At 45.2% G+C, this 21,182-nt stretch overlaps 1 protein-coding gene across 1 annotated transcript in view; it reads right to left on the bottom strand.

Moving 5' to 3' along the window:
• LOC147449799 (uncharacterized) overlaps positions 1-21,182 on the bottom strand; it is a 39,039-nt gene that overhangs the window by 5,200 nt on the left and 12,657 nt on the right. The window contains exons 2-5 of the mRNA XM_086522161.1: positions 2,750-2,919; positions 2,524-2,652; positions 2,168-2,260; positions 1,997-2,076 (exon numbers count right to left, since the gene is read on the bottom strand). Coding sequence (XP_086378287.1) covers positions 1,997-2,076; positions 2,168-2,260; positions 2,524-2,652; positions 2,750-2,919 — 472 coding nt within the window. The remainder of the gene's footprint in view (positions 1-1,996; positions 2,077-2,167; positions 2,261-2,523; positions 2,653-2,749; positions 2,920-21,182) is intronic.

The following is a 21,182-nucleotide window of genomic DNA, read 5'->3' as shown; positions in this document are numbered from 1 at the left end:
TCTCCGCAATAAAGAAAGTACATGTTTCTAGGCATGCCTCTAGAGGGTCAGGCACAGGTGGCTGCCCCGATGCTGTATAGAGAGATGTAGCATATTCCCCCCATGTCTCTGTGAAAGTGATGGCTGGCGATGGAGAGTGCTCATTGAAAAGCCTCCATGCCTCACTAGAGTCCTGACTCATAAACAGCTGATACAGATCACACTCTAATTGAGATAGGTAAGCCCTCTTTTTTCGTCGCACTAGGCGGCGGAAGATAACGTGATTGTCTATGTGTAGTAGTACCCATGAGCACCTCTCTCTGTAATCTGATCCTCGTCTCTCTACACTCCTCATCATACCAACTGTTTTGAGGCATGCTTCCAGATCGTCTCCGTGTAGGCTGGCTGTGGGGATATGCCTCTGATGTTGCATCATGTAGCGTCTCTGTCAGAATCTGGGTGAGTTCATCTAGTGGTCGTCCTGGCTCCTGAGTGCATAGCTGCCTGTATATCTCATCAGTGTACATGTGATCCGTCTCCCTCGTGAAGGTATACCGAGTATGTGTGGAGGCCTCTCCCAATGGAGCTGTGTTGAACTGGAACGATAGAGTGAAAGACAAGATAGCATGATCGACTGCTACCCCAACCGGTCTAGTTCCCACCACGACATCCTGAAAGGAAGGAATGAGTCATGGCGGAGCCATAACATAATCCACTGTACTAGCGCCATGCCGATGTAGAAAGCATGTAAAACCACCAGCTGCAGGGAATCTCTGTAGGCCATTCAAAATGGCCAATCCATGTGCAGTCCCCATATCAATCAAGTATCTGCCATACTTAGTGTGCTCCTCATCCTGTGATAATCTAGACAGGCCCATTTCTGTAATATCAAGCTCCTGCATCAACTCAGAGAGAGAGAGAGAGAGAGAGAGAGAGAGAAATGAAATGTTATATTAACGTCTTCAAAAGGCCAAAATGACCTATGAGACCAGAGCGTTACAATGTGGTGAATCTGATACAAAGTCAGAGTAACAAAATGAAATGACAAAATGATAAAATGATAAAATAAAAGTACTACGGGATCCTAAACTAGTAGGCGTGAACTAAGCAGCTAGCTAGGGGTAGCTAAATCACAAGTCACAAGAGATCCAGCATCGGTCGCTGGCGGATCTCATCAATCTCCTCCATGGACAGCAGTCTGACCAGGCGTCGTGCATGTCGGGCCAAAGTGATCCGAATCCTCTGATGTAGCCTCCGTCGATGTTGTGTAGTCCTCCGCAATCGTAGATGTCTCGATCTCCCCAGCTCAATCGCTCGATCGATCAGTGTAGCTCTGGTGTGAGGCGACAAGATCTACTATGGTAGTAGCTCCTCTGGGTGTTCAGTGTCTGCTCTAAAGAAGTCTGTGATGTGTCTTTGAGACTGGCTAGCCTCTCCTCTAATCAGGCTCTCTCTGTGTCTGCGCAGCTCGAGCAGAAACAAACCCAGGCATCTCTAATCCTCGTACCTCATGACTCTGGAGAGTGGTCCAAAGCCCTCTCTGAAGCGGCCTCGTATCTCGTAGTAGACGGGGCAGTGGCATGTGTAGTGTAACTTTGTCTCAGGCTCCATGTCCACTCAACATCAAAGGCAATCATGCATGGGTAGGTAAAATTTAGGGGGTGACTATATTTAAGCACCCTCCCCTTACCCTCTAGTGCCTTCAGCGTCTCCTGGTTCATGAACACGCTCTCCTGGCCCTTAACACCCTCCTATTAGCTCTATTAAAATCTGATGTTGATCCACCTACTATCACCAGTTTCCTTTAGATTATTCTCATAGAAAAAATAGTCCAAATTAAGGCACTTGATTGTTTTAAGGAGTTGGGTCTGAGATGCAGTTTGTATTACAAACTTAAGCCTGGAAATGAGAACTATTTGGTAGACAAAGTTGACAAGCCAAAAGAACACCAAACAATCCATAGAAACCATGTGATGTCACTCCTATGAATATTAAGAAAGACACTTGTAAAGCTCACTTAAAAACCAGTATTGAGGTCTTGTAGATCTTTATGGCCAACTCGCCTTCACCCTCTGTTGTTGCATGATAAACATTTGCCTGAGAATCAACAAATCATAACAAACAAGGATATGATAAAATCCCAACAAACTGTGATGTAGATCATAGATGGCCAAATGCTAATACCAACCTCTTTTCCAGTGGAAATGCACCCGTTGATGTCTTTAAAAACCCCTCGATTTAACATTTTGAAGAGTACCATCCTTGTCCTTGGATCAATAGCCTACAAGAGGCCACCCAAAGTTTCAAGCACAAGCGAATAAATACATATAAGCAGTTTCAAAGATTGTTTGCTTCTGTGTGCAGCCCTGAGTGTGTAAGAAATGTGTCAGTTCACATAATAAGGTGTGATTGTGCAAATGTGTCAATTTGTGAGCTAAAAAAGTGTGACCGCCACTAAACTTATAAGCTTTTTAGTGTAAGAAAAAAAGCCAGCCATACAACCTAACTGCAATTAAACTAAAAGTCTCCTCAAAGAAGCCTTACTTGCTCTACAGTGGCACGATCAGCCTTTTCAGAAACCCGACTTCTATTATCCGCAATTCGTCGGACACTTTCACGAATAGCTGTACTCACAGAGTTGGACATTCCCACTGAAGACTTGGGTTCCCATTCCTACTTAAAAGAAAAAACACACTCAGCTACTGGAGTCTATAAGGTAGCACTTTCAAGTTAATCAATTTTAGCCCAACCGTAACTGTCCAAAAAATACCTTCAAAGGGCTAACATTGATATGAGAGGTGAATTTCTGATACTGATTACTCCGAGACTGCATAGAGCTTTGAGAGCTAAGAGATGCTCCTTGAGCATTTGGTCGGTTCTGCAATGAAAAGGAAGCTTTATATCCCATAGATGGTTGATTACTACCCCTGGATTGCAAATCTGGAGAAGTCAAAAATGCATTAGTAACAATCAAATGTTTGCAAAAATCTCCAAGCTAATTTAACTTCACAGTCTACTGTCTAAGCACTGTCTTTGAAAAAATGACTCAAGCCTCCGTCAAACAGAAGCATGATAACCCTACAGGAAAAACACCCTACCAATTCCACCCCTCGCCTAAATCCTTGTGAAATCTAGAAGGGCTGCCCCCTCCCACACCCCCCCAAACCCCAAAACCCCCACCTTTTTACAAAGTGTCTACTCAAGAGAACAAAGGATCCAAAAAAAAAAAAAAAGACATCATTTGTCAGTCACGGAAATCAACTCCAAACATGAATTTGTAGTGTGTAGAGACACGTAAGCCCCACATGTGCGTGCTTTCCCACCAGTCTCATCCAAGCCACCCCATCAAAGTCAACAGAAAAAAAAACTCTTTTGCATTCCCATCATTTTTGTACAATATAGTCAAAATGAGGAAACGTTCCAGTTATCCTATACATCAGGTCAAAAAACGAGTGTATGAATGACTTAGGTCTTCATCTTCAAAGTCGGACTGCAGCTAAACTAAACCTTTTCAAGCAAGGATAGAATTCTCAACTGCATCCATATAAATTCTCTTAGCCTTGGATACGTTTTACAGGTGTTAAAGTACGTATCAGTTGTTCTCCATGTCACACATAAAATTATTGCATTTGCTTTTGTCCTAAAAAGTTTTTTGTGATAAAGCTAATGTTTTTTCAGTTAAACACATCATGGAATTCCAAAGAGGCAATGACTTCCTCAAAGGGTCCTAATTCATAGTTTATTATTACAGTAAATAATTTTCAAAAAAAAATTGTTTGGTTGTTTACCATCAAAAGGCAATCTGTGTCAGACAGATTTCATAAGTTTTTTCTTTCTTTTTTTGCTTCTTTGATCCAAAATGTGACCAACTTTCATTAAGTACATCTCTTTTTGACGTTTTTATCAGATAAATAAGTGAAAATCACCATGAAAGATATGCAAGCAGTCTCATGTAATATACAAAATCGGTCAAATTCTTCTTCACACATTTAGACTACTATAGTAAATTTAAGACAAGTACAGTAAGGCCTATGAAATAGCAATATCCCAATGTCCATATTGGAGAAAGGAGGTATAGAATAGACCAGGTCGTTCCAAACCCAACAAATTAGGTAAGAGCAGAAACCAACAATCAACATGCTCCCAATCTCTATATCAAATAGAGAAAGTGTTTCTCATCATCAAGGAGGAGAGTATAGCAATAGTACATAGCCAACCAAAAAGAACATCCAACTGTCCTTAATGCCAAGAGTAGGTAAGAATGCTTCTTTTTTAAGTACAGTATAGACTAATTACAACAAGAAAACCTCTCCATTTCTATACTAATGGGATACTTAGTAAGGTATCATGAACCAAGTTATTGTAACTTATCCATGGAAACTTTCCCACATCCTCCATCAACAAGTCAAGACGATGTGAAGCACATAGAGTCCAAACAATCATGGGAAACTCGGCCTCCACCATTGTCACCCATAGCCTTACATTTTCAGGCATTGTCGCTCACATTCTGCACAACATTCTGCACACCAACCTTTAGAATAGCCTCTCGAATGTGCTTGTAGATGAAGTCACCTGTAATGTGATTTCCTACATCCACTGCACGCAAAAAGTACGTCCCAAGGCAAGATGACACAAGGATGTCAATGATCGGTCGTCTTCAAATGTCACTCCAACCATCCGAAATAATAGTGCATCCAAAGTGTTGCCACCCTGCCTCACTGGCACCAGTGCTTTATCAATCACGGCCTTCTCTTCATCAAGAGTCATTGTCTGCCCAACCTACGCTATGGCTCTGACCATCCTCTTCCACTCTTCAGTCCTCAAAATATGGAAAGAGATGTTGCACTCAATCAAAGTGCGAGCAATCTACATCTCAGCCACCTTTTGGCCCTCCTTCACCCAAAATAAAAAGGCCACTAAACATCACTAACACGGGCCCTCTTCCTAGTAGAAGAGGACTTTCCTTGAGAACCTGTGTGGATGAACCATCCAAATTTCCCACAAAAGCATCGTGAAGCGCATCCTGTGTCTGTTGTGTACCTGGCACCTTATTGTTATCACCCATGGCCGAAAAGTGATCGGCAATCAACTCACCCTTGATGTCCTTCTGTAACAGACTTGGACACTCCAAGTCAAGAATCAATCACGACAGCACCAAATAACCACTTCAAAACAGTTCACAATTCACAATAGATTCGCAATGGCCTGGCGGAGTTCCGTGCCTAGAGATTTTGGCCCCAAAGACTGGCGCCCCTTTCGGTTTTCTTTTTATATTAATCAGTTCAAAGTACAAGAGAGGTTGGGTCTCACTCTCAGACTCTGCGTCCAGATGCTCTGCAGAGTGGGAGCCCAATCCACATATTTATTGTTTACAAGGGATGCCAAAAGCAAAGCCCCAAAAGCTTAAAATCAAAAGCCTGAAAAATAAAGCAAAGGCTCTTTTTCTCTCACAAGCTCTCTTGAGCTTCAGAAAATAAAGCAAAGTTTCTTTCTCTCTCTCTTTTTGCAATTTGCGTGGAACAAAAAGCAAATCTGCTGTAAAAGCATCTCCGCAATTTCCGGAAAGTTGTCGTACCGTGCCACGTCATCATGTCTCCGCAAATTCCGGGATTCTCCTGCTGCCATTAGGTTTAGGGTTAGGGTTTCTGTTGTTTTAGGGTTTTTGGCAGATTTTAGTGTTTGCAGGTTTTAGGGTTAGGGTTTCCAGAATTAGGGTTTTCAGCAGCAGCTAGGGTTAGGGTTTCCAAAATGCTCTCGGGCAGCCACATCATCACTTTGTGGCATACCCCCCTCTTGAAAGCATTGTAATCGCCCTCGATTACGCTTCCAAAACAGACAGAGGCCATAGACCGTCTTAGCAGACACTGATTGTTGGTACCTACGTACTAGGAACACACCATCTAGCACATGTACCAATCGACAGTCACATCACACGACATCACATGACATTCAACATTCATTCGGATCTTAGACCATGATTTATCGGCAATGCAGCTAGCAATTGCATCTAGATCAAGTCGGGACCTCATAGATGTCCGATTGACTAACCCCTATTGCAACCATGTCTATTCGAGATCATTTAGACCAAAATGCTGCAGTCATTTCGTCTATCAGCTCCTGCACTTAAAAACAAGTCAAGAACAAATCCGTTTCATATTCCGGAATTCCATTTCATAAAGTCATACAGCAGAATAATGTCAGCTTTCAGTATCCCTGAAGCTCAGAGAAACATCAGTGACTCTAGTATCAAAATCAAGGCATCTATTGACAAAGGAGTGGAGTAACTCCCCTCTTGTGCATCCCACTGCACCAGATCTTCGGCCAAGCTGAATTCTGGGTTCCATTTGGAGTAGAATATGCTAAACCAAAAGCCTCAAGGTAAAGTTTCACAAATTTGAGGAGTATCTGCCAGGTCCTCCTCCTCCATCTACTTCGCATCCAATGCAGGATAGTTCTTGAACTTAACCAAGAATCGCCTTCGGACTTTACCTTTATTCTTCGTATCCTTATGTGCCAAAATATGTTCAGAAACAAGGATCTCCTCGTTTTCTTCCACTTCGGGTTGTGGGGGAGCAGGAGAGAGAGCCCACTTGCTATCCTATGCAATGAGAGTGAAGGAGAAGAGGAGAGTGGCGCAGAAGAAGCACACGCAGAGAAGAACGTGAGAGAGAGAGAGAACGCTGAATTTTTGGGAAAAGCCACGCTAGTATTCTTTTGGGCTTCACATTTGAGTATATGAGTAAGTGACTAGGGGGCCATTCACACTTGGGCCCCCTCACTTATAAGTCTTTTAACTTATAAGTTAGTAAGTACAAGGCACTTAGGCCTTTATTCCCTAACAACCTCCCACCTAAAGGCAATGTACCTTGGGAGATCAAAGAATCAACTAACTATGATACATCAGCTGATCATGCACTTACTCATCCAACACCCATCATCTGTCGGCAATATGCAAACCGTTCTGCTGGAAGACTCTTGGTCAAAAGATCTGCAGGATTGTCATCTGTGTGCACCTTGACAAGTGTAATGCTCTTGTCATCAAGCACACTTCTGATGAAATGATACTTCACCTCTATGTGCTTTGTCTTGGCATGAAAAACAGGGTTCCTTGCAAGCATAATAGCACTCTGACTATCACAGTGTAGCACAGGAACCGGTGACTTAATGCCAAGTTCTTCTACCAAACGCATGAGCCACAAAGCTTCTTTGCATGCCTCAGTGGCAGCCACATACTCAGCCTCAGTGGTAGACAAAGCAACACATTTTTGCAGTCTAGAAATCCAAGAAACTGTACCTCCTGTGAATGTAAACACATATCCAGAGGTAGACTTCCTGCAATCTGGATGTCCAGCAAAATCTGCATCTGTAAAGCCATGCACAGATGTCTCACTCTTCCCAAAACAAATGCACAAGTCTTTAGTGCCTTTCAAGTATCTCAAGATACACTTCACTGCTTCCCAATGCTTTTTGCCAGGATTGCTCATGTACCTGCTTACCACTCCCACCGCAAATGCAATGTCCGGACGTGTAGCAACCATAGCATACATCAAACTGCCAACGGCTGATGCATAAGGAATCTTGGCCATTTCAGCCCGCATATCATCTGTGTTTGGGCAGTCATGTGCAGTCAGTTTTACATATGGAGGCAGCGGAGTACCAAGTGCCTTTCCCCCATCCATATGAAAACGATGTAGCACCTTATTAACATAATCTCGTTGAGATAGATACAGACGCCTGTTGGTTCTATCTCGAGAGATACGCATGCCCAAAATATGATTAGCATCACCAAGATCCTTCATGTCAAAGCGATTCTTTAAGCTTTGCTGTAATGCATCCAACTCCATGACATTTTTACCCGCAATAAGCATGTCATCAACATACAAAATCAGCAATAGAAGAGATCCATCACTTGCCGTTTTGATATACAAACAGTGATCAGAATTACTTCTTTTGTATCCTTGAGACCTCATGAATGTATCAAACTTGTGATACCATGCACGCGGAGACTGTTTCAAACCATACAAGCTCTTCAAGAGTCTACATACTTTCTTCTCTTGCCCCTTTGACACAAAACCTTCTGGCTGCATCATATAGATCATCTCAAGCAAATCGCCATGCAAAAACGCTGTTTTGACATCCATTTGCTTTAACTCCATATCTTCAGAAGCAACCAGGCCTAAAACAAGACGTAATGTGGCAAGCTTTACAACAGGAGAAAAAATTTCATCAAAATCCACACCATGCTTTTGCTTGTACCCTTTAGCAACCAAACGTGCCTTGTACTTAGAAGAAGCATCAGATGTGACCTTGGTCTTGTAAACCCATTTACATGGCAGAGCCTTATGCCCTTTAGGCAAATCAACCAAGTCCCATGTATGGTTTTTCTCCAAAGACTGCATTTCCGAAACCATTGCTTTGAACCATTTCTTACTGTCTTCCCGTTGCATAGCCTCTTTATAGCAAGACGGCTCACCACAATCAGTAAGCATGACATAGTCCAAAGACGGTTCATATCTATCGGGGGGCCTTGTCACCCGAGTAGACCTACGCACCCAATGATCCATAACAGGTGGATTTTCAGCCTGTAAACCATCAAAAACAGCAGGCTGTTCAGCCGGTTGCATCGCAACAACGGGCGGTCTAGGAGCATCAACCTGTTCCCCTACCTGTGGTGCATCAATGGCAACTTGTTGGGGCTGATTTTCAGCAGCTAATGGCTGATATTCAGCAGCATTTTCAACATGTAAAGGCTGCTGAACATTGGGCCTTCTTGGCTGTCCATATGTGACATCTTTACCAAAAACAACCCGGCGCAATTCCTCGACCTTTGTGGGCTGTTTGTGCATGCAATTCTCATTGAAGATGACATCATTGCTGCGTATGATTTTCCGTAATGCGGGATCCCATAATCTATACCCCATTTCACCATCCTCACCATATCCTAGGAAAATGCATTTATGAGACTTTGGTTCTAGTTTGGTGCGCAGTTCACTCCGGATGTGAACATAGGCCTCACAACCAAACACTCTTAAATGTGCATATGAGGGTGGCTTGCCAGACCACACCTCCTCAGGCACCTTTCCACCCAAAGCCTTGCTAGGTGAGCGATTAATCAAGTGAATAGCTGTTTGTACAGCTTCTGCCCAAAAACCATGAGGTAATGCAGCATGTGACAGCATACTCCGAACTTTCTCTTGGATAGTCCGGTTCAACCTCTCTGCAACTCCATTCTGAGAGGGATTAAAAGGAGCCGTGAGCTCTCTTTTAATACCTTTAGTAGCACAAAAGTCAATAAATGCTTTTGATACATACTCCCCCCCATTGTCTGAGCGCAAAGACCTAAGCTTCTTGTCAGTTTGATTCTCAACAAACGCAAGAAACTTCTTGAAAGTATCCAAAACATCGCTTTTAGCACGTATTGGATACACCCACACCTTACGTGTAGCATCATCGATAAACGAGACAAAATATTTCTTTCCCCCTAAGGACAACTGTGGCATTTCACATACATCGGAATGCACTAAGTCTAACCTGTCAGACTTTAAAGAAAGAGACCTTTTGTGCGGTGTTTGATTGTGCTTACCATAAATACAATGCTCACAATGAGAAAAATCAGCATACCTCAAACACGGCAAATAACCACAACGAGACAGAGTTTCCATTCCTCTTTTACTCATGTGTTCCAACCGGCCATGCCACAAAGAAACACTTGGCTGCTCGGTTACGGCGACAACATGGTCACGCACACTAGATACATGCAAAGGATACAAAGTGTCCGATTTACAACCCTTGGCTACAATCCGGGCCCCTTTACAAATTTTCCACTTGCTATCACCAAAAGTGGTGTGATAGCCTGCATCATCTAGCTGCCCTGTACTAATCAAACTCTTCTTAAGTTGTGGCACATGGCGCACTTTGTGCAAAACAAAAGTCATACCATCAGCAAAGGAAAACTGGACACAGCCAATACCTGCAATGTCACATGCATAGTTATCTCCCAAATAAACAGTGCCTTGCACCTCACCTGAGTACTGTGTAAACCAATCCCTATGAGGTGTTACATGAAAGGAGGCACCTGAATCAAGAATCCAAGTATGCATGTCCACATCAGAACCCATAGCAAGGGTATGTGCATCCACAGAAGAGGCATTGAGTACATCAGTGCTGCTGTCACTGTCACAACTACTAGCAACATTGATTTCCTCAATCAACACAGTGCTCTTCTTGGCATTTCCCTTGTCCTTTGCATCAGTTTCAGCACCCTTGTTCTTCTCTTTCTTCCACTCATAGCATTCCCGTTTATAATGCCCTTTCTTTCCACAATGATGGCACACAACATCTTTCCTACGAGATTTGCTGCGTGCCCTGTCCTTACTGTCAGATTTCTCCCTCTGTTGAGACCTGCCTCTCAAGTGCAATGCATTAGAAGACCCACCTGTGGTGTTCTTCCTGTTCATCTCTTCCATCAAGAGAGAACTCTCTACATCTGCATACTTAAGTGACGCACTTGAGTTACTAAGAGCTGTCCGGAATACATCCCAACTCTCGGGCAATGTGCATAGCAGAAAAGTAGCTTTGAACTCCTCATCAATCGTGAATTTCAGCTCTGTCAGTTGGCTGAAAATAGAATTGAATTCATTGAGGTGCACTGACATGTGCGTGCCCTCCTTCATGCGGAGATCCATAAGCTTCTTAAGCCAATACACTTTACTGGCAGCACTCTGCTGTGCATACAGCTCGTCTAAACGCTTCCACATGCCCCATGCTGTCTGCTCATTCTCTACATTGAAGAGTAAATTGTCAGACACCGAAAGCATGATCGTGGAGCGAGCTAACTCGTCCACTTCTTCCCATTCTTCAACCTCCATATCAACCGGTTTCACACCCTGTAACTTAATAGGTTTCGCCTGTTTCTTCTGCAACATCACATTATAACATTGCTTCTTCCATATAGCAAAGTTATGGGCACCTTCAAGCTTGCGAATGTGCAACAAATTGCCACTTTCACTGCTAGAAGCCATTATGAGTGATTGCAAACACTGAAACCCTGTTTTGCCGACCTAAACACGCCCAAATGTGCGCTATCGGGCAAAAAACAGCTTGCTGTTACAGAAAAACAGCGAGCAAATTTCACGCAAAATCACCCCAAAACGGCGTACATTCACTGCCAAACCCTTACCAAAGGTTTCCACAAGGTGTATACATCATTTGCTTGCTGAAATTCCCTGTTTTAGGGCAAAAATCAGACCTGTAAACACCTGTTTTGCTGAATTTTCAGAACCTCGTTGGTGGAAACACCTGTAAGATTGACCTGTGAGACTTGCCCTAATGAAATTGCATCAAATTGACCCCGAAATTGGTCAATTTCAGCAGAAATAGGCTGCTGTTCGCCAGTTTTTGAAACCCTAATTTTGGGGAAACTGTCACCGGAGGTCGATTCTACACGGTGAGAGGATCCCTTCGCGACAGAGTTGATCGAAAACGGTTGAATATCCTTCCCGCAGCGAGCAAGAACAGAATTCTGATCTGTGTCGCGAGAATGGCTCTCTTGGAAACCCTAAAGCTCTGATACCATGTGTGGGGGAGCAGGAGAGAGAGCCCACTTGCTATCCTATGCAATGAGAGTGAAGGAGAAGAGGAGAGTGGCGCAGAAGAAGCACACGCAGAGAAGAACGTGAGAGAGAGAGAGAACGCTGAATTTTTGGGAAAAGCCACGCTAGTATTCTTTTGGGCTTCACATTTGAGTATATGAGTAAGTGACTAGGGGGCCATTCACACTTGGGCCCCCTCACTTATAAGTCTTTTAACTTATAAGTTAGTAAGTACAAGGCACTTAGGCCTTTATTCCCTAACACGGGTTGCTCATCAGGCTCCCCATCATCAGACACATCAACTTTGAAAGGTTTCAAGAGACTCACATGAAATGCATTGTGAATCCTCCAAGTATCAGGCAGTTTCAGTTGGAAAGAGACATCATTTATCTTTTCAGAGATCTGGAAAGGTCCGTTGTATCGCATACTAAGCTTTGGGAAAAGCCTCTCCTTTCACTTTTTCTTTCTCAGGCGTGCCTTCTCAAAACGTAAGAGCACCCAATCATCCTCCTTCAATTTCAAGTCGCGACGATGGCGATTCGCTACCTTTTTCTGTCGTTCTTGAGATTTCTGCAAAGTCTCATGAACCTTGGCAAAAGCCATATCTAAGTCTCGCGTATATTCATCTGCTTCAAAAATCTTATCTTTCGTGCTTAGGAAGGGTGGAACCTTCGCAGCACCTTCAACAATCTCAAATGGTGCCTTCCCCGTCGAAGAGTGTATCGTGTTATTGTAGGCAAATTCCACCAAAGGTACCTAGGTACTTTTCCTGTTGAGTCTTCTGATCCGAGATATAAGACTTCAATAAATCTAAAACCACTGAATTGGCAATCTCAGATTGCCCTTCAGTCTGCGGGTGAAACGATGACGATAACTGCAACCGCGTGCCAATGTTCTCCCAAATTGCCTTCCAAAACAAACTCGTAAATCTGGGGTCCCTGTCGGAGACAATCGTCTCAGGCATGCCATGTAATCCGGCTTGACTGTTTTCTTCACTGGAATGAAATGAACCGGCTTGCTAAATCTGTCAATAACAGTCCAGATACCATCGTGACCACTCCGTGTTCTCGGGAGATCAAAAATGAAATCCATTGCAATACTTTCCCAGGGGCGGGTGGGTATGGGTAAAGGCTGTAACAATCCCTGTGCTTTATGCCTGTCAAACTTGACCTTCTGGCATACTAAGCAACTGCGCACAAACTCTTCCACATCCTTCTGGAGTCTCGGCCAAAAGAAGTATCTCTCTACCCCTTTCATGGTGGTAGCAATGCCGCGGTGACCCGTAAAAGGTGGACAGTGGCATTCAGTCATAACCTTTTCCCTCAACAACTGTGTAACGCACAACATGGTTTTTCTCATCAAGTAGCCATCCTGAATGGAATATCCCGCTACTGTCTCCCCACCCGTATCCGTGTGAAAACGTCTGCAAAATCTGTATCCATGGCATACTGGTCGACCATATCCTCGAAGCTCCTATGATGTATCGCGGAAATAGCCAGAACCAGCGGCGTCCGAGACAAAGCATCTGCCACCACATTCTTCTGTCCCTGCACATGGACAATCTGGAAGTGAAATTGTGACAAGATGTTCGCCCACCGCATCTGCTTTTCCGAAAGCTGCTTCTGTGTCAAGAAGTAGAGCAAACTCTGATGGTGGACAGTGGCATTCAGTCATATCTTTTCCCTCAACGGCTGTGTAACGCACACCATGGTCTTCCTCATCAAGTAGCCATCCCGAATGGAATATTTTGCTCCTGTCTCCCCATCCCGTATCCGTGTGAAAACGTCTGCAAAATCCGTATCCGTGGCATACTGATTGACCATATCCTCAAAGCTCCTATGGTTAATTGCAGAAATATCCAAAACCAACGGCTTTCGAGAGAAAGCATCTGCCACCGAACTCTTCTGTCCCTGCACATGGACAATCTGGAAGTGAAACTGTGACAAGATGTTTGCCCATCGCATCTGCTTTTCTGATAGCTGCTTCTGTGACAAGAAGTAGCATAAACTCTGATGGTCTGTAAAGACGGTAAAATCCGCTCCGAGCAGGTAGTGCCGCCACTGAGTAAGAGCATGGATAACCACCAAAAGCTCTTTCTCCTAAATCTGGCTGTCAATTCCAGCCTTGAGAACAATCGGCTCTTGTAAGCAATGACATGGCCTTCTTGCATTAAGACGGCACCCAGACTACAACCACAAGCATCATAATATACTTCAAATGACTTCTGCAAGTTTGACAAAGTCAAAACTGGTCCCGTAGCCAATTTCTCTTTCAATGTCTGAAAGGCAATCACCTCTGTGGGTCCCCACGAGAAAGAGACTCCTTTCTGTGTCAAGATATGCAAACAGGAAGCAACCTCTGCAAACTTTCGAATGAACCGCCTGTAGTACGAATACAGTCCCAAGAAGCTTCTAACCTCATGGACATTCTTCAAATCGGGCCAATCGCGGATAGTCTCTATCTTGACCGGATCCATTTGCACTCCTGCTGCTCAGACAATGTGTCCCAAAAAGTGTATCTCTGGTATGAAAAATTCACTTTTCTTTGCATTAATCACTAACTTGTGATCTCATAATGCCTGAAAGACCTGAAGCAGATGATCTCTGTGTTCTGCTCATTCTTGGAGAAAACAATGATATCGAAGAAAGTGCCAACAAATAGTCTGTACTCTGGAAAAATCGTGTCCATCATCTGGTTAAATATCGCAAGAGCATTGGTTAAGCCAAAAGGCATCAAACTCAAATAACCCAAAAGTCGTCCGAAAAGCTGTCTTGTAGACGTCTCCCGGTGCGATTCTCATCTGATGATATCCACTCTTTAAATCAATCCTGCTAAAGCACGAGGATCCCTGTAATCTGTCGAGTATATCATCGATCCTAGGAATCGGAAATCTATTCTTGATGGTGATTTTGTTGAGAGCTCTATAATCGATGCACATTCTCCAATATCCGTCTTTCTTCAAAACCAACGACACTGGAGAGCAATACGGTGAAGTACTAGGCTGGACAAGACCCTTTTCCAAGAGGTCTTTCACTTGGTTCATAATCTCTTCATTCTGTGCTCGGCTCACACGGTAAGGTGGCCAATTCGGTGGTGTGCTTCCAGGTATCAGATCAATGGTATGATCTTTAGGACGAGCAGGTGGTAACCCGCCTGGTAGGCCCTTTGAGAAGCAATCGGCGTGAGAGTGGAGAAAATCTTGGCGTTCTTTATCAAGTTTAGACATACTTGTCCTATCCTTGTCACTCAGTTCTTTCATAAAGATCGAGTAAACAAACACACTGGATTTCATTAATTTAGAAATGGCCGGAGCCGATACAATAGGGACAGACTCGCCCTTCAGTTTAATGTCAAGTACAATGGTTCTGCCCTTCTCTGTAGTCAATGTCGCTTTTCTCGCCCGATAATCGACCACGGCGTTGTTCTCGTGGTACCAGGGAATCCCCAAGAGAACATCACAACCTTCCAAAGGCATTATGAAAAAGTCCTCATGTCCCAAATACCCCTGACAATGCAACCGAAATTTGCCAATGACAGGTGTAATGGCTACGTCCCTGCCGGGTGCCGCTAGAACAGCCTCCGCAAGTGGTCCCATCCGATCAGGAGTGATCTCGAGCCGCGCCGCCAATTCTGGTGAAATGAAGTTGGCCTTGGCTCCTCCATCAAAAAAGATCAAGGCCTCTTGGTCTTTCACTTTGCCCCAAGCTCGGCAAAGTTCTGTACTCTCCTCCATGGTGTTGGGATCGGTACCCACACAATCTGGAACCAGTCCTGTTTTCATCTTGCCTTTTCTTCCACGTTCCTTAGCTGCTCTCGAACTCTCAGGCCTTTTGTCATCCTTGTTATTCTGTTCTTTCTATGCCTTTTTAGGGCACTTCGCAGAGATATGTCCACGTTCCCTGCATCCAAAGCACTTCCTCTCCCTGATGAAGTGAGCTCTCCTGAGGAGTAAGCTTGGGTCGTGCATCCTTCTTTTCTAGGTTGCTCTTTCTCTTTCTAATTTCATTCTCTGAAGTCTGTTCGGCTCGTTGTGTCATGACCTCATCGGTGGGGTGGGTCAGACTGCCAGAGTGAATGGCAAAACCCTGCTTCGCATGACTCATCAACTCCTGAATAGAAGCTGACTTCTGTTCCAAGCAGTGATCTCGGATCTCTGTAGGTAGACCCAAGGTAAACCGCTCAATTTGTTCTCTGAACGAGATCTCCTTGAATGAAGAGGCGGGTAGAAAAGAGCTCCAGAATCTCTCGCAATAAGCATCCACTATATCTCTCTTGGTCATCCGAAGATGGTTCCAAGCAGCTCGTATATCGCGTTCATACTCTTGAGTCAACCAAGAAGAAATAAAAAGCTTCTTAAATTTCAGCCATTTAACTGGCGCAGTCTTGTTTAAAAGAAGCGTGGACCACCAAGTTCGAGCATTCCCCTTAAAATAAGAGGCAGCTCATCAAATCTTGGAGTGTTCTGAGTAGCGTCCTCCCGCGAAAGCGATGTCAAACTGCTGTATAAAAGACAAAGCCTTCGAAGCATCTTTATATCCTGAAAAAGTGTCAAATTTGATCGATTGTCCACCTTCCTTAAACTCTCGGACTTTCTTGCTTTTATCTTCCAGAAAGTCATACTGGTTGGCTTTATAAAAATTCTTCTTGTTCGCATAAAAATTGCCGTCATCAGAGTCTGAACTGTTTGTAGACGATCCTCTGTAGAACTGTCACTCACTGGGCGAGATTTAGACTTCTTTGCCTTTTTCTCGCCCTTTCCGAAGCGTTGTTTCTTGCTTCACTTTTTGCCTTTTTTGTCTTCTTCACTCGAATCTGAAGACCTAGAAGAACTGTAAGAAGAAGAAGAAGAAGAAGAACTGGGTACTCCTTTAAATCGAACACGCTTCTTCTGTTTCTTTGCCTTATCAAATGTCGACTGCCTGAAAAGAAGTCTCGCTCATATACTTTGCCAATTTTGGGTCCTTCGCAAAACTGAGCATCATCTTTGTTGAATCGCCGATCAATTGACGACGCTTCATCTCTCGTTGCTCCGCCTGAGTAGGCCGAGGCGGGCCATACTCTCTGCCGGAATCTTTGTTGTGATCCCTTCTCACATCTCCGGATGCAGAGGGAGTCGATTGATCCTTGCGTGAAGCCATAGGTGCCGCGGAAAAAAATTTGGGATCAGATTCCCGTAGAAGAGAAATCGGGTGTGCTCTGATACCACTGTAACAGACTTGGACACTCCAAGTCAAGAATCAATCACGACAGCACCAAATAACCACTTCAAAACAGTTCACGGTTCACAATAGATTCGCACTGGCCCGGCGGAGTTCCGTGCCTAGAGATTTTGGCCCCAAAGACTGCCGCCCCTTTCGGTTTTCTTTTTGTATTAATCAGTTCAAAATACAAGAGTGGTTAGGTCTCACTCTCAGACTCTGCGTCCAGATGCTCTGCAGAGTGGGAGCCCAATCCACATATTTATTGTTTATTGTTTACAAGGGATGCCAAAAAGAGCCCCAAAAGCTTAAAATCAATAGCCTGAAAAATAAAGCAAAGGCTCTTTTTCTCTCACAAGCTCTCTTGAGCTTCAGAAAATAAAGCAAAGTTTCTTTCTCTCTCTCTTTATGCAATTTGCGTGGAACAAAAAGTAAATCTACCGTAAAAGCATCTCCACAATTTCCGGAAAGCTGCCGTACGGTGCCACGTCATCATGTCTCCACAAATTCCGGGATTCCCCTGCTCCCATTAGGGTAAGGGTTAGGGTTTTTGGCAGATTATCGGGAGAAATGGATGATAGAACGGGAGGTGTGGTGGCTCGCCAATCAGAGTCGCTCTCAACGTTGTTGAAATCACCTCCAACAACCCAAGAGTCTACAGCAGGTAGAGCAGCAGCCAAGGAGGACCAAAAAGTAGCCCTCTCCCGAGGGGTAGTGGGTGCGTAGACTGACAGAAAACCAATGATAGATTCCCGAATCCGAATAGAAACATAAACTGCTCTGCCAGCGACTAGTGTGCCATGCTGCTGAACTGAGGCCAAGTAACGTGGCCCCACTGAGATGCATACACCACAACTCTGACCATGAAGGCCTAGAGCAGGCTCCCAAAAAGTGCGGGCGCCCGATGGCATAAGATTGCCAAAAGGAGTGGCAATCTTATGCTCCTGTACTAGTAGTATATCCACAGTGCCCACTACATGAGTGTGTAAATCTCTGCGAAGTAAAAGCTTACGGGACCCTTTTACCCGAGAAGTCTGTAAACCATTAGCATTCCAAGAAAGTACATGTAAATCCATAGACTGCATGAAAGAGTAGGTATAGTATCTGACTAACTGCGCATCTTCTTGGAGGCAGCTGGACCATCCAAGGGGTGAGCTTCAGGCGGTAGGAAAGCAACCCGCAAGCCCTCTCTAAAATATGGTGTTTCATTGCACCAACTGCGAACCTCAGCTTGTTTACATTGCATTACCGATGCTGCAGCCTTGACACCCCAAATGCGCAGACATAGGAAGCACCACATCTGAGGATACATGAATGACCATAGGCAGTGAATAGCAAGCATAAACATCACTCCACTCCATAGCACCAATACATGAAGGATAGTGAGGAGACAAAACATCAGGGGCAGAAGTAGACAACCATAAATGTAGGTGAGCCATAGTCTGGGCGTGCACAAAATGGAGAACCTGATCCTCGGACCATTCCTGAGCAGCGTGGAATGGAGGAAAAAGGAATGCGTAGGCTGAGAGCGACTGCCAATCAAAGAAGGAACACAACCTGTCTTGTGATGCATAAGGTAGAGCTGTACCCGCAATGGTCCGCCGGAGTCACCGCACATCTCAGCTCGATGAGTGCCCCAGGAAAGAGGGCAAGAGCTGAGAAAACTGCGTGGGACGTAAGTATGAGCTGCTGAGGGAGGGGGGGGGGGCAGAAGGTGGAGGGGAGAGAGTAAGGATAGGAGGAAGAGGAGGAGGAGGGAGAGGTAGTAGCGGTGAATGATCCATCTGCATGGGAATAGGAGTCTCTGGAAGAGGGGGAGGAGCGAGTGGAGGAACAGCAGGTGGAGGAGAAGCTGGTAGCAAAGGTAAGTGATCCTGTGCTGACGAAGAAGAATGGTGAGGAGAAGCAGGTGGTAAGGGGGTGGTGGAAACTTGAGAGGGAGCAGGAGAGGTAACACTAGGGGCTGCATGCATTGGAGGTTGCGGACGAGGACGGAAGGAATGGTTACGACCCACTGTCTGCCATGCTGCCTCAGTAGGAGCCGAAGCAGAGGGAGGAACATGGAGGGCCGAAGCTCTAGGAGCACCTGCAGGCTGAGGAGGTGCTAGAGTAGTAGTAGGAGGAGCCGCTTGTTGGCGCTGACCACGTGGCTGAGCATGAGTGCCACGAGCCGGTTGCTGTTGTTGCCGATGGTGTGACAGTGTGGGGCATTCTCGCGCCAAGTGTCCCATCTCGTGACAGCGTAAGCACTGCCCTGGACGGCCAGTGACTACCATTCGGCAAGAGTAGTCTCGATCGCGCACAGCCACAGTAACTGAATCTGGTAATGAAGTATCCCCAAACACCAAGACCTGAATGCGAGGTGGACCAGAGGAGAAGATGCAGGATCCCGGAACTACTGTGCCAAAGTGAGCAGCAATCATCTGAAGGAGATGCTCATCAATAAAATGAAGAGGCATATCCGGGAAGGAGAGAGTCAGAGGGAATCTGGGAATAAGGTGTCGACTGTCAAACTCCTCAGTAGTAAACTCGGGATACCACCGCGTCAGGTATATCATCCTGCGATCAAAGAGTATCGGAGAGCGAGCCAGGAGAGCTGATGCAGTGGCGGGATCGGAAAGACGTACCATGAATATGCCTCTGCCAAGGAATGTAAGCTCTGAGATCCGTCCCTGAGTAGTGCCCAATGCAGTCTGACACCAATCGCGTATAGAAGATCGAGGTGGAGACTGCCCAATCATCCGGCCAACCAAGGCATGTTGTGCCAAGTGTTGTACTTTGGAGTCAATGCGTGTCAACAGGTCGCCAGTACAGTCCACACGACAAGCAAGTGGTGATGGAGCGCCGTGTGTAGCACTCGAGACCGGCAAAGCCGCCATGAAGAGTGGACAAAACTAACAAACGAGAAAAGCACGACCCGGATTGAATGCTGGACACTTTCTCTTTCTCTCTCTTTCGCGCTTTCGCTAGCAGGCGATTGAAGGAAGACGCGGTTAGGGTTTGGGACAGTTAGGGTTTTCGGATTTTTAGGGTTTCGTGAAATTAGGGTTTTTGAAACTGTTAGGGTTGCAAGGAATTAGGGTTGCGTTGGTTGCAGAGCACGCGCAAGCAGCAAAGGTGTGCAGGCAACAGGGCATGCGCAGGCAGCAAGGGCAGGCAGGCAACGCGTGCAGGCAGCAGAGCGTGCGCAGCCAGCTGTCTGAGCGCGCGACGGCAGGGAGCAGGGCGCGTAGCAGGGCAGTTCAGGTGCGTGCGGCAGGCTGCAGAGCGTGGCAGGCTGCAGGTTCGCGCGCAGAATTCTCTCTCTCTCTCTCTCTCTCTCTCTCTCTCTCTCTCTCTCTCTCTCTCTTCTCTCTCTCTCTCTCTCTCTCTCTCTCTCTCTCTCTCACTTTGTTGCAATTTCTATTCATGTGTTGCTTTCTCACTTGGGTCTCCAAGCCTGTTACGGTGGTATCATAGCTTAGACAATTCTTTTCTTACGGAGGATCCAATCCGAATTTCTACAACACACATGGGTTCCAATGGTGGATCCAACAAAGAGGACACCGTCCGACCTACTACAATTTTGCGGGATAATGAAGGGCACTTGAATCATAGCGGGGAAACGGAGAGAACCAACGGGGATTCCAACGAGGGCAAGCCTTCTTCCTAACTGTAAGTGGAAAATATTACAAGCTTGGACACTCCAAGCGAGAAATCAATAGCAACACACGAACAGAAACTGCAAATAACTGAATTGACCTTCAATAGAGATAGAGAGAGAAGATGAGAGTCGACACGGAACGGCGAAGTTCCGTCCTCAGACGCGCTAGCCCCAAAGACTGGCGCCCCTTTCGATATTTCTTTATTATTATTTCGCCAAGGTATAAGTCCCGAGGGTGCCATGTATCCAGTTTGCTGCTTTTGGTTTAATTCCTAGTACCCACAAACTTATAAAGTTGTGACTTGCCGAGTGGCCCAAATTCCATTTTGGCGCACACAAGCTTCCATACTCATTAGAAATCGATGTTAGTTGGGCTGACCAGTTCCTGACTGGCCGACCTAGATTCCCGATGTGAGAAACCTATTCGGCCACAAGCGTTTCACATTGGCCATGCAATGTTCACTTGCATCTTTTCAAGGGTTTCGGGGAAAAAAAATAGAAATAAAATAAATAAAAATATGTAGTACATATTTAAAGAAGGCAACACGAAAAATACACCTCCTGGTGACAGTTACCTCCTCCGATGCCCCAAGTGGTACCCCCTTCTCCGGCACCAGAAATTACAAGAGCTTCTGTCTCAGCCGTCTGTTCCAATCGGGAGAGTCTTCACAAATATGGTGCATTTATCCATACCCGGGGTACGCACTTAATCAGCCGAAGGATTTCAAAGACAGTAAAATTTTTCACCTATTCTGGGATGAAAGATAGGAA

This window comes from Adiantum capillus-veneris, chromosome 10, assembly GCF_014529385.1.
Source record: "Adiantum capillus-veneris isolate H3 chromosome 10, ASM1452938v2, whole genome shotgun sequence".
In the NCBI taxonomy this organism is placed as follows: Eukaryota; Viridiplantae; Streptophyta; class Polypodiopsida; order Polypodiales; family Pteridaceae; genus Adiantum; species Adiantum capillus-veneris.
Note: the sequence above shows the minus strand (reverse complement) of the source record. Positions and strands in the feature narration are given on the sequence as shown.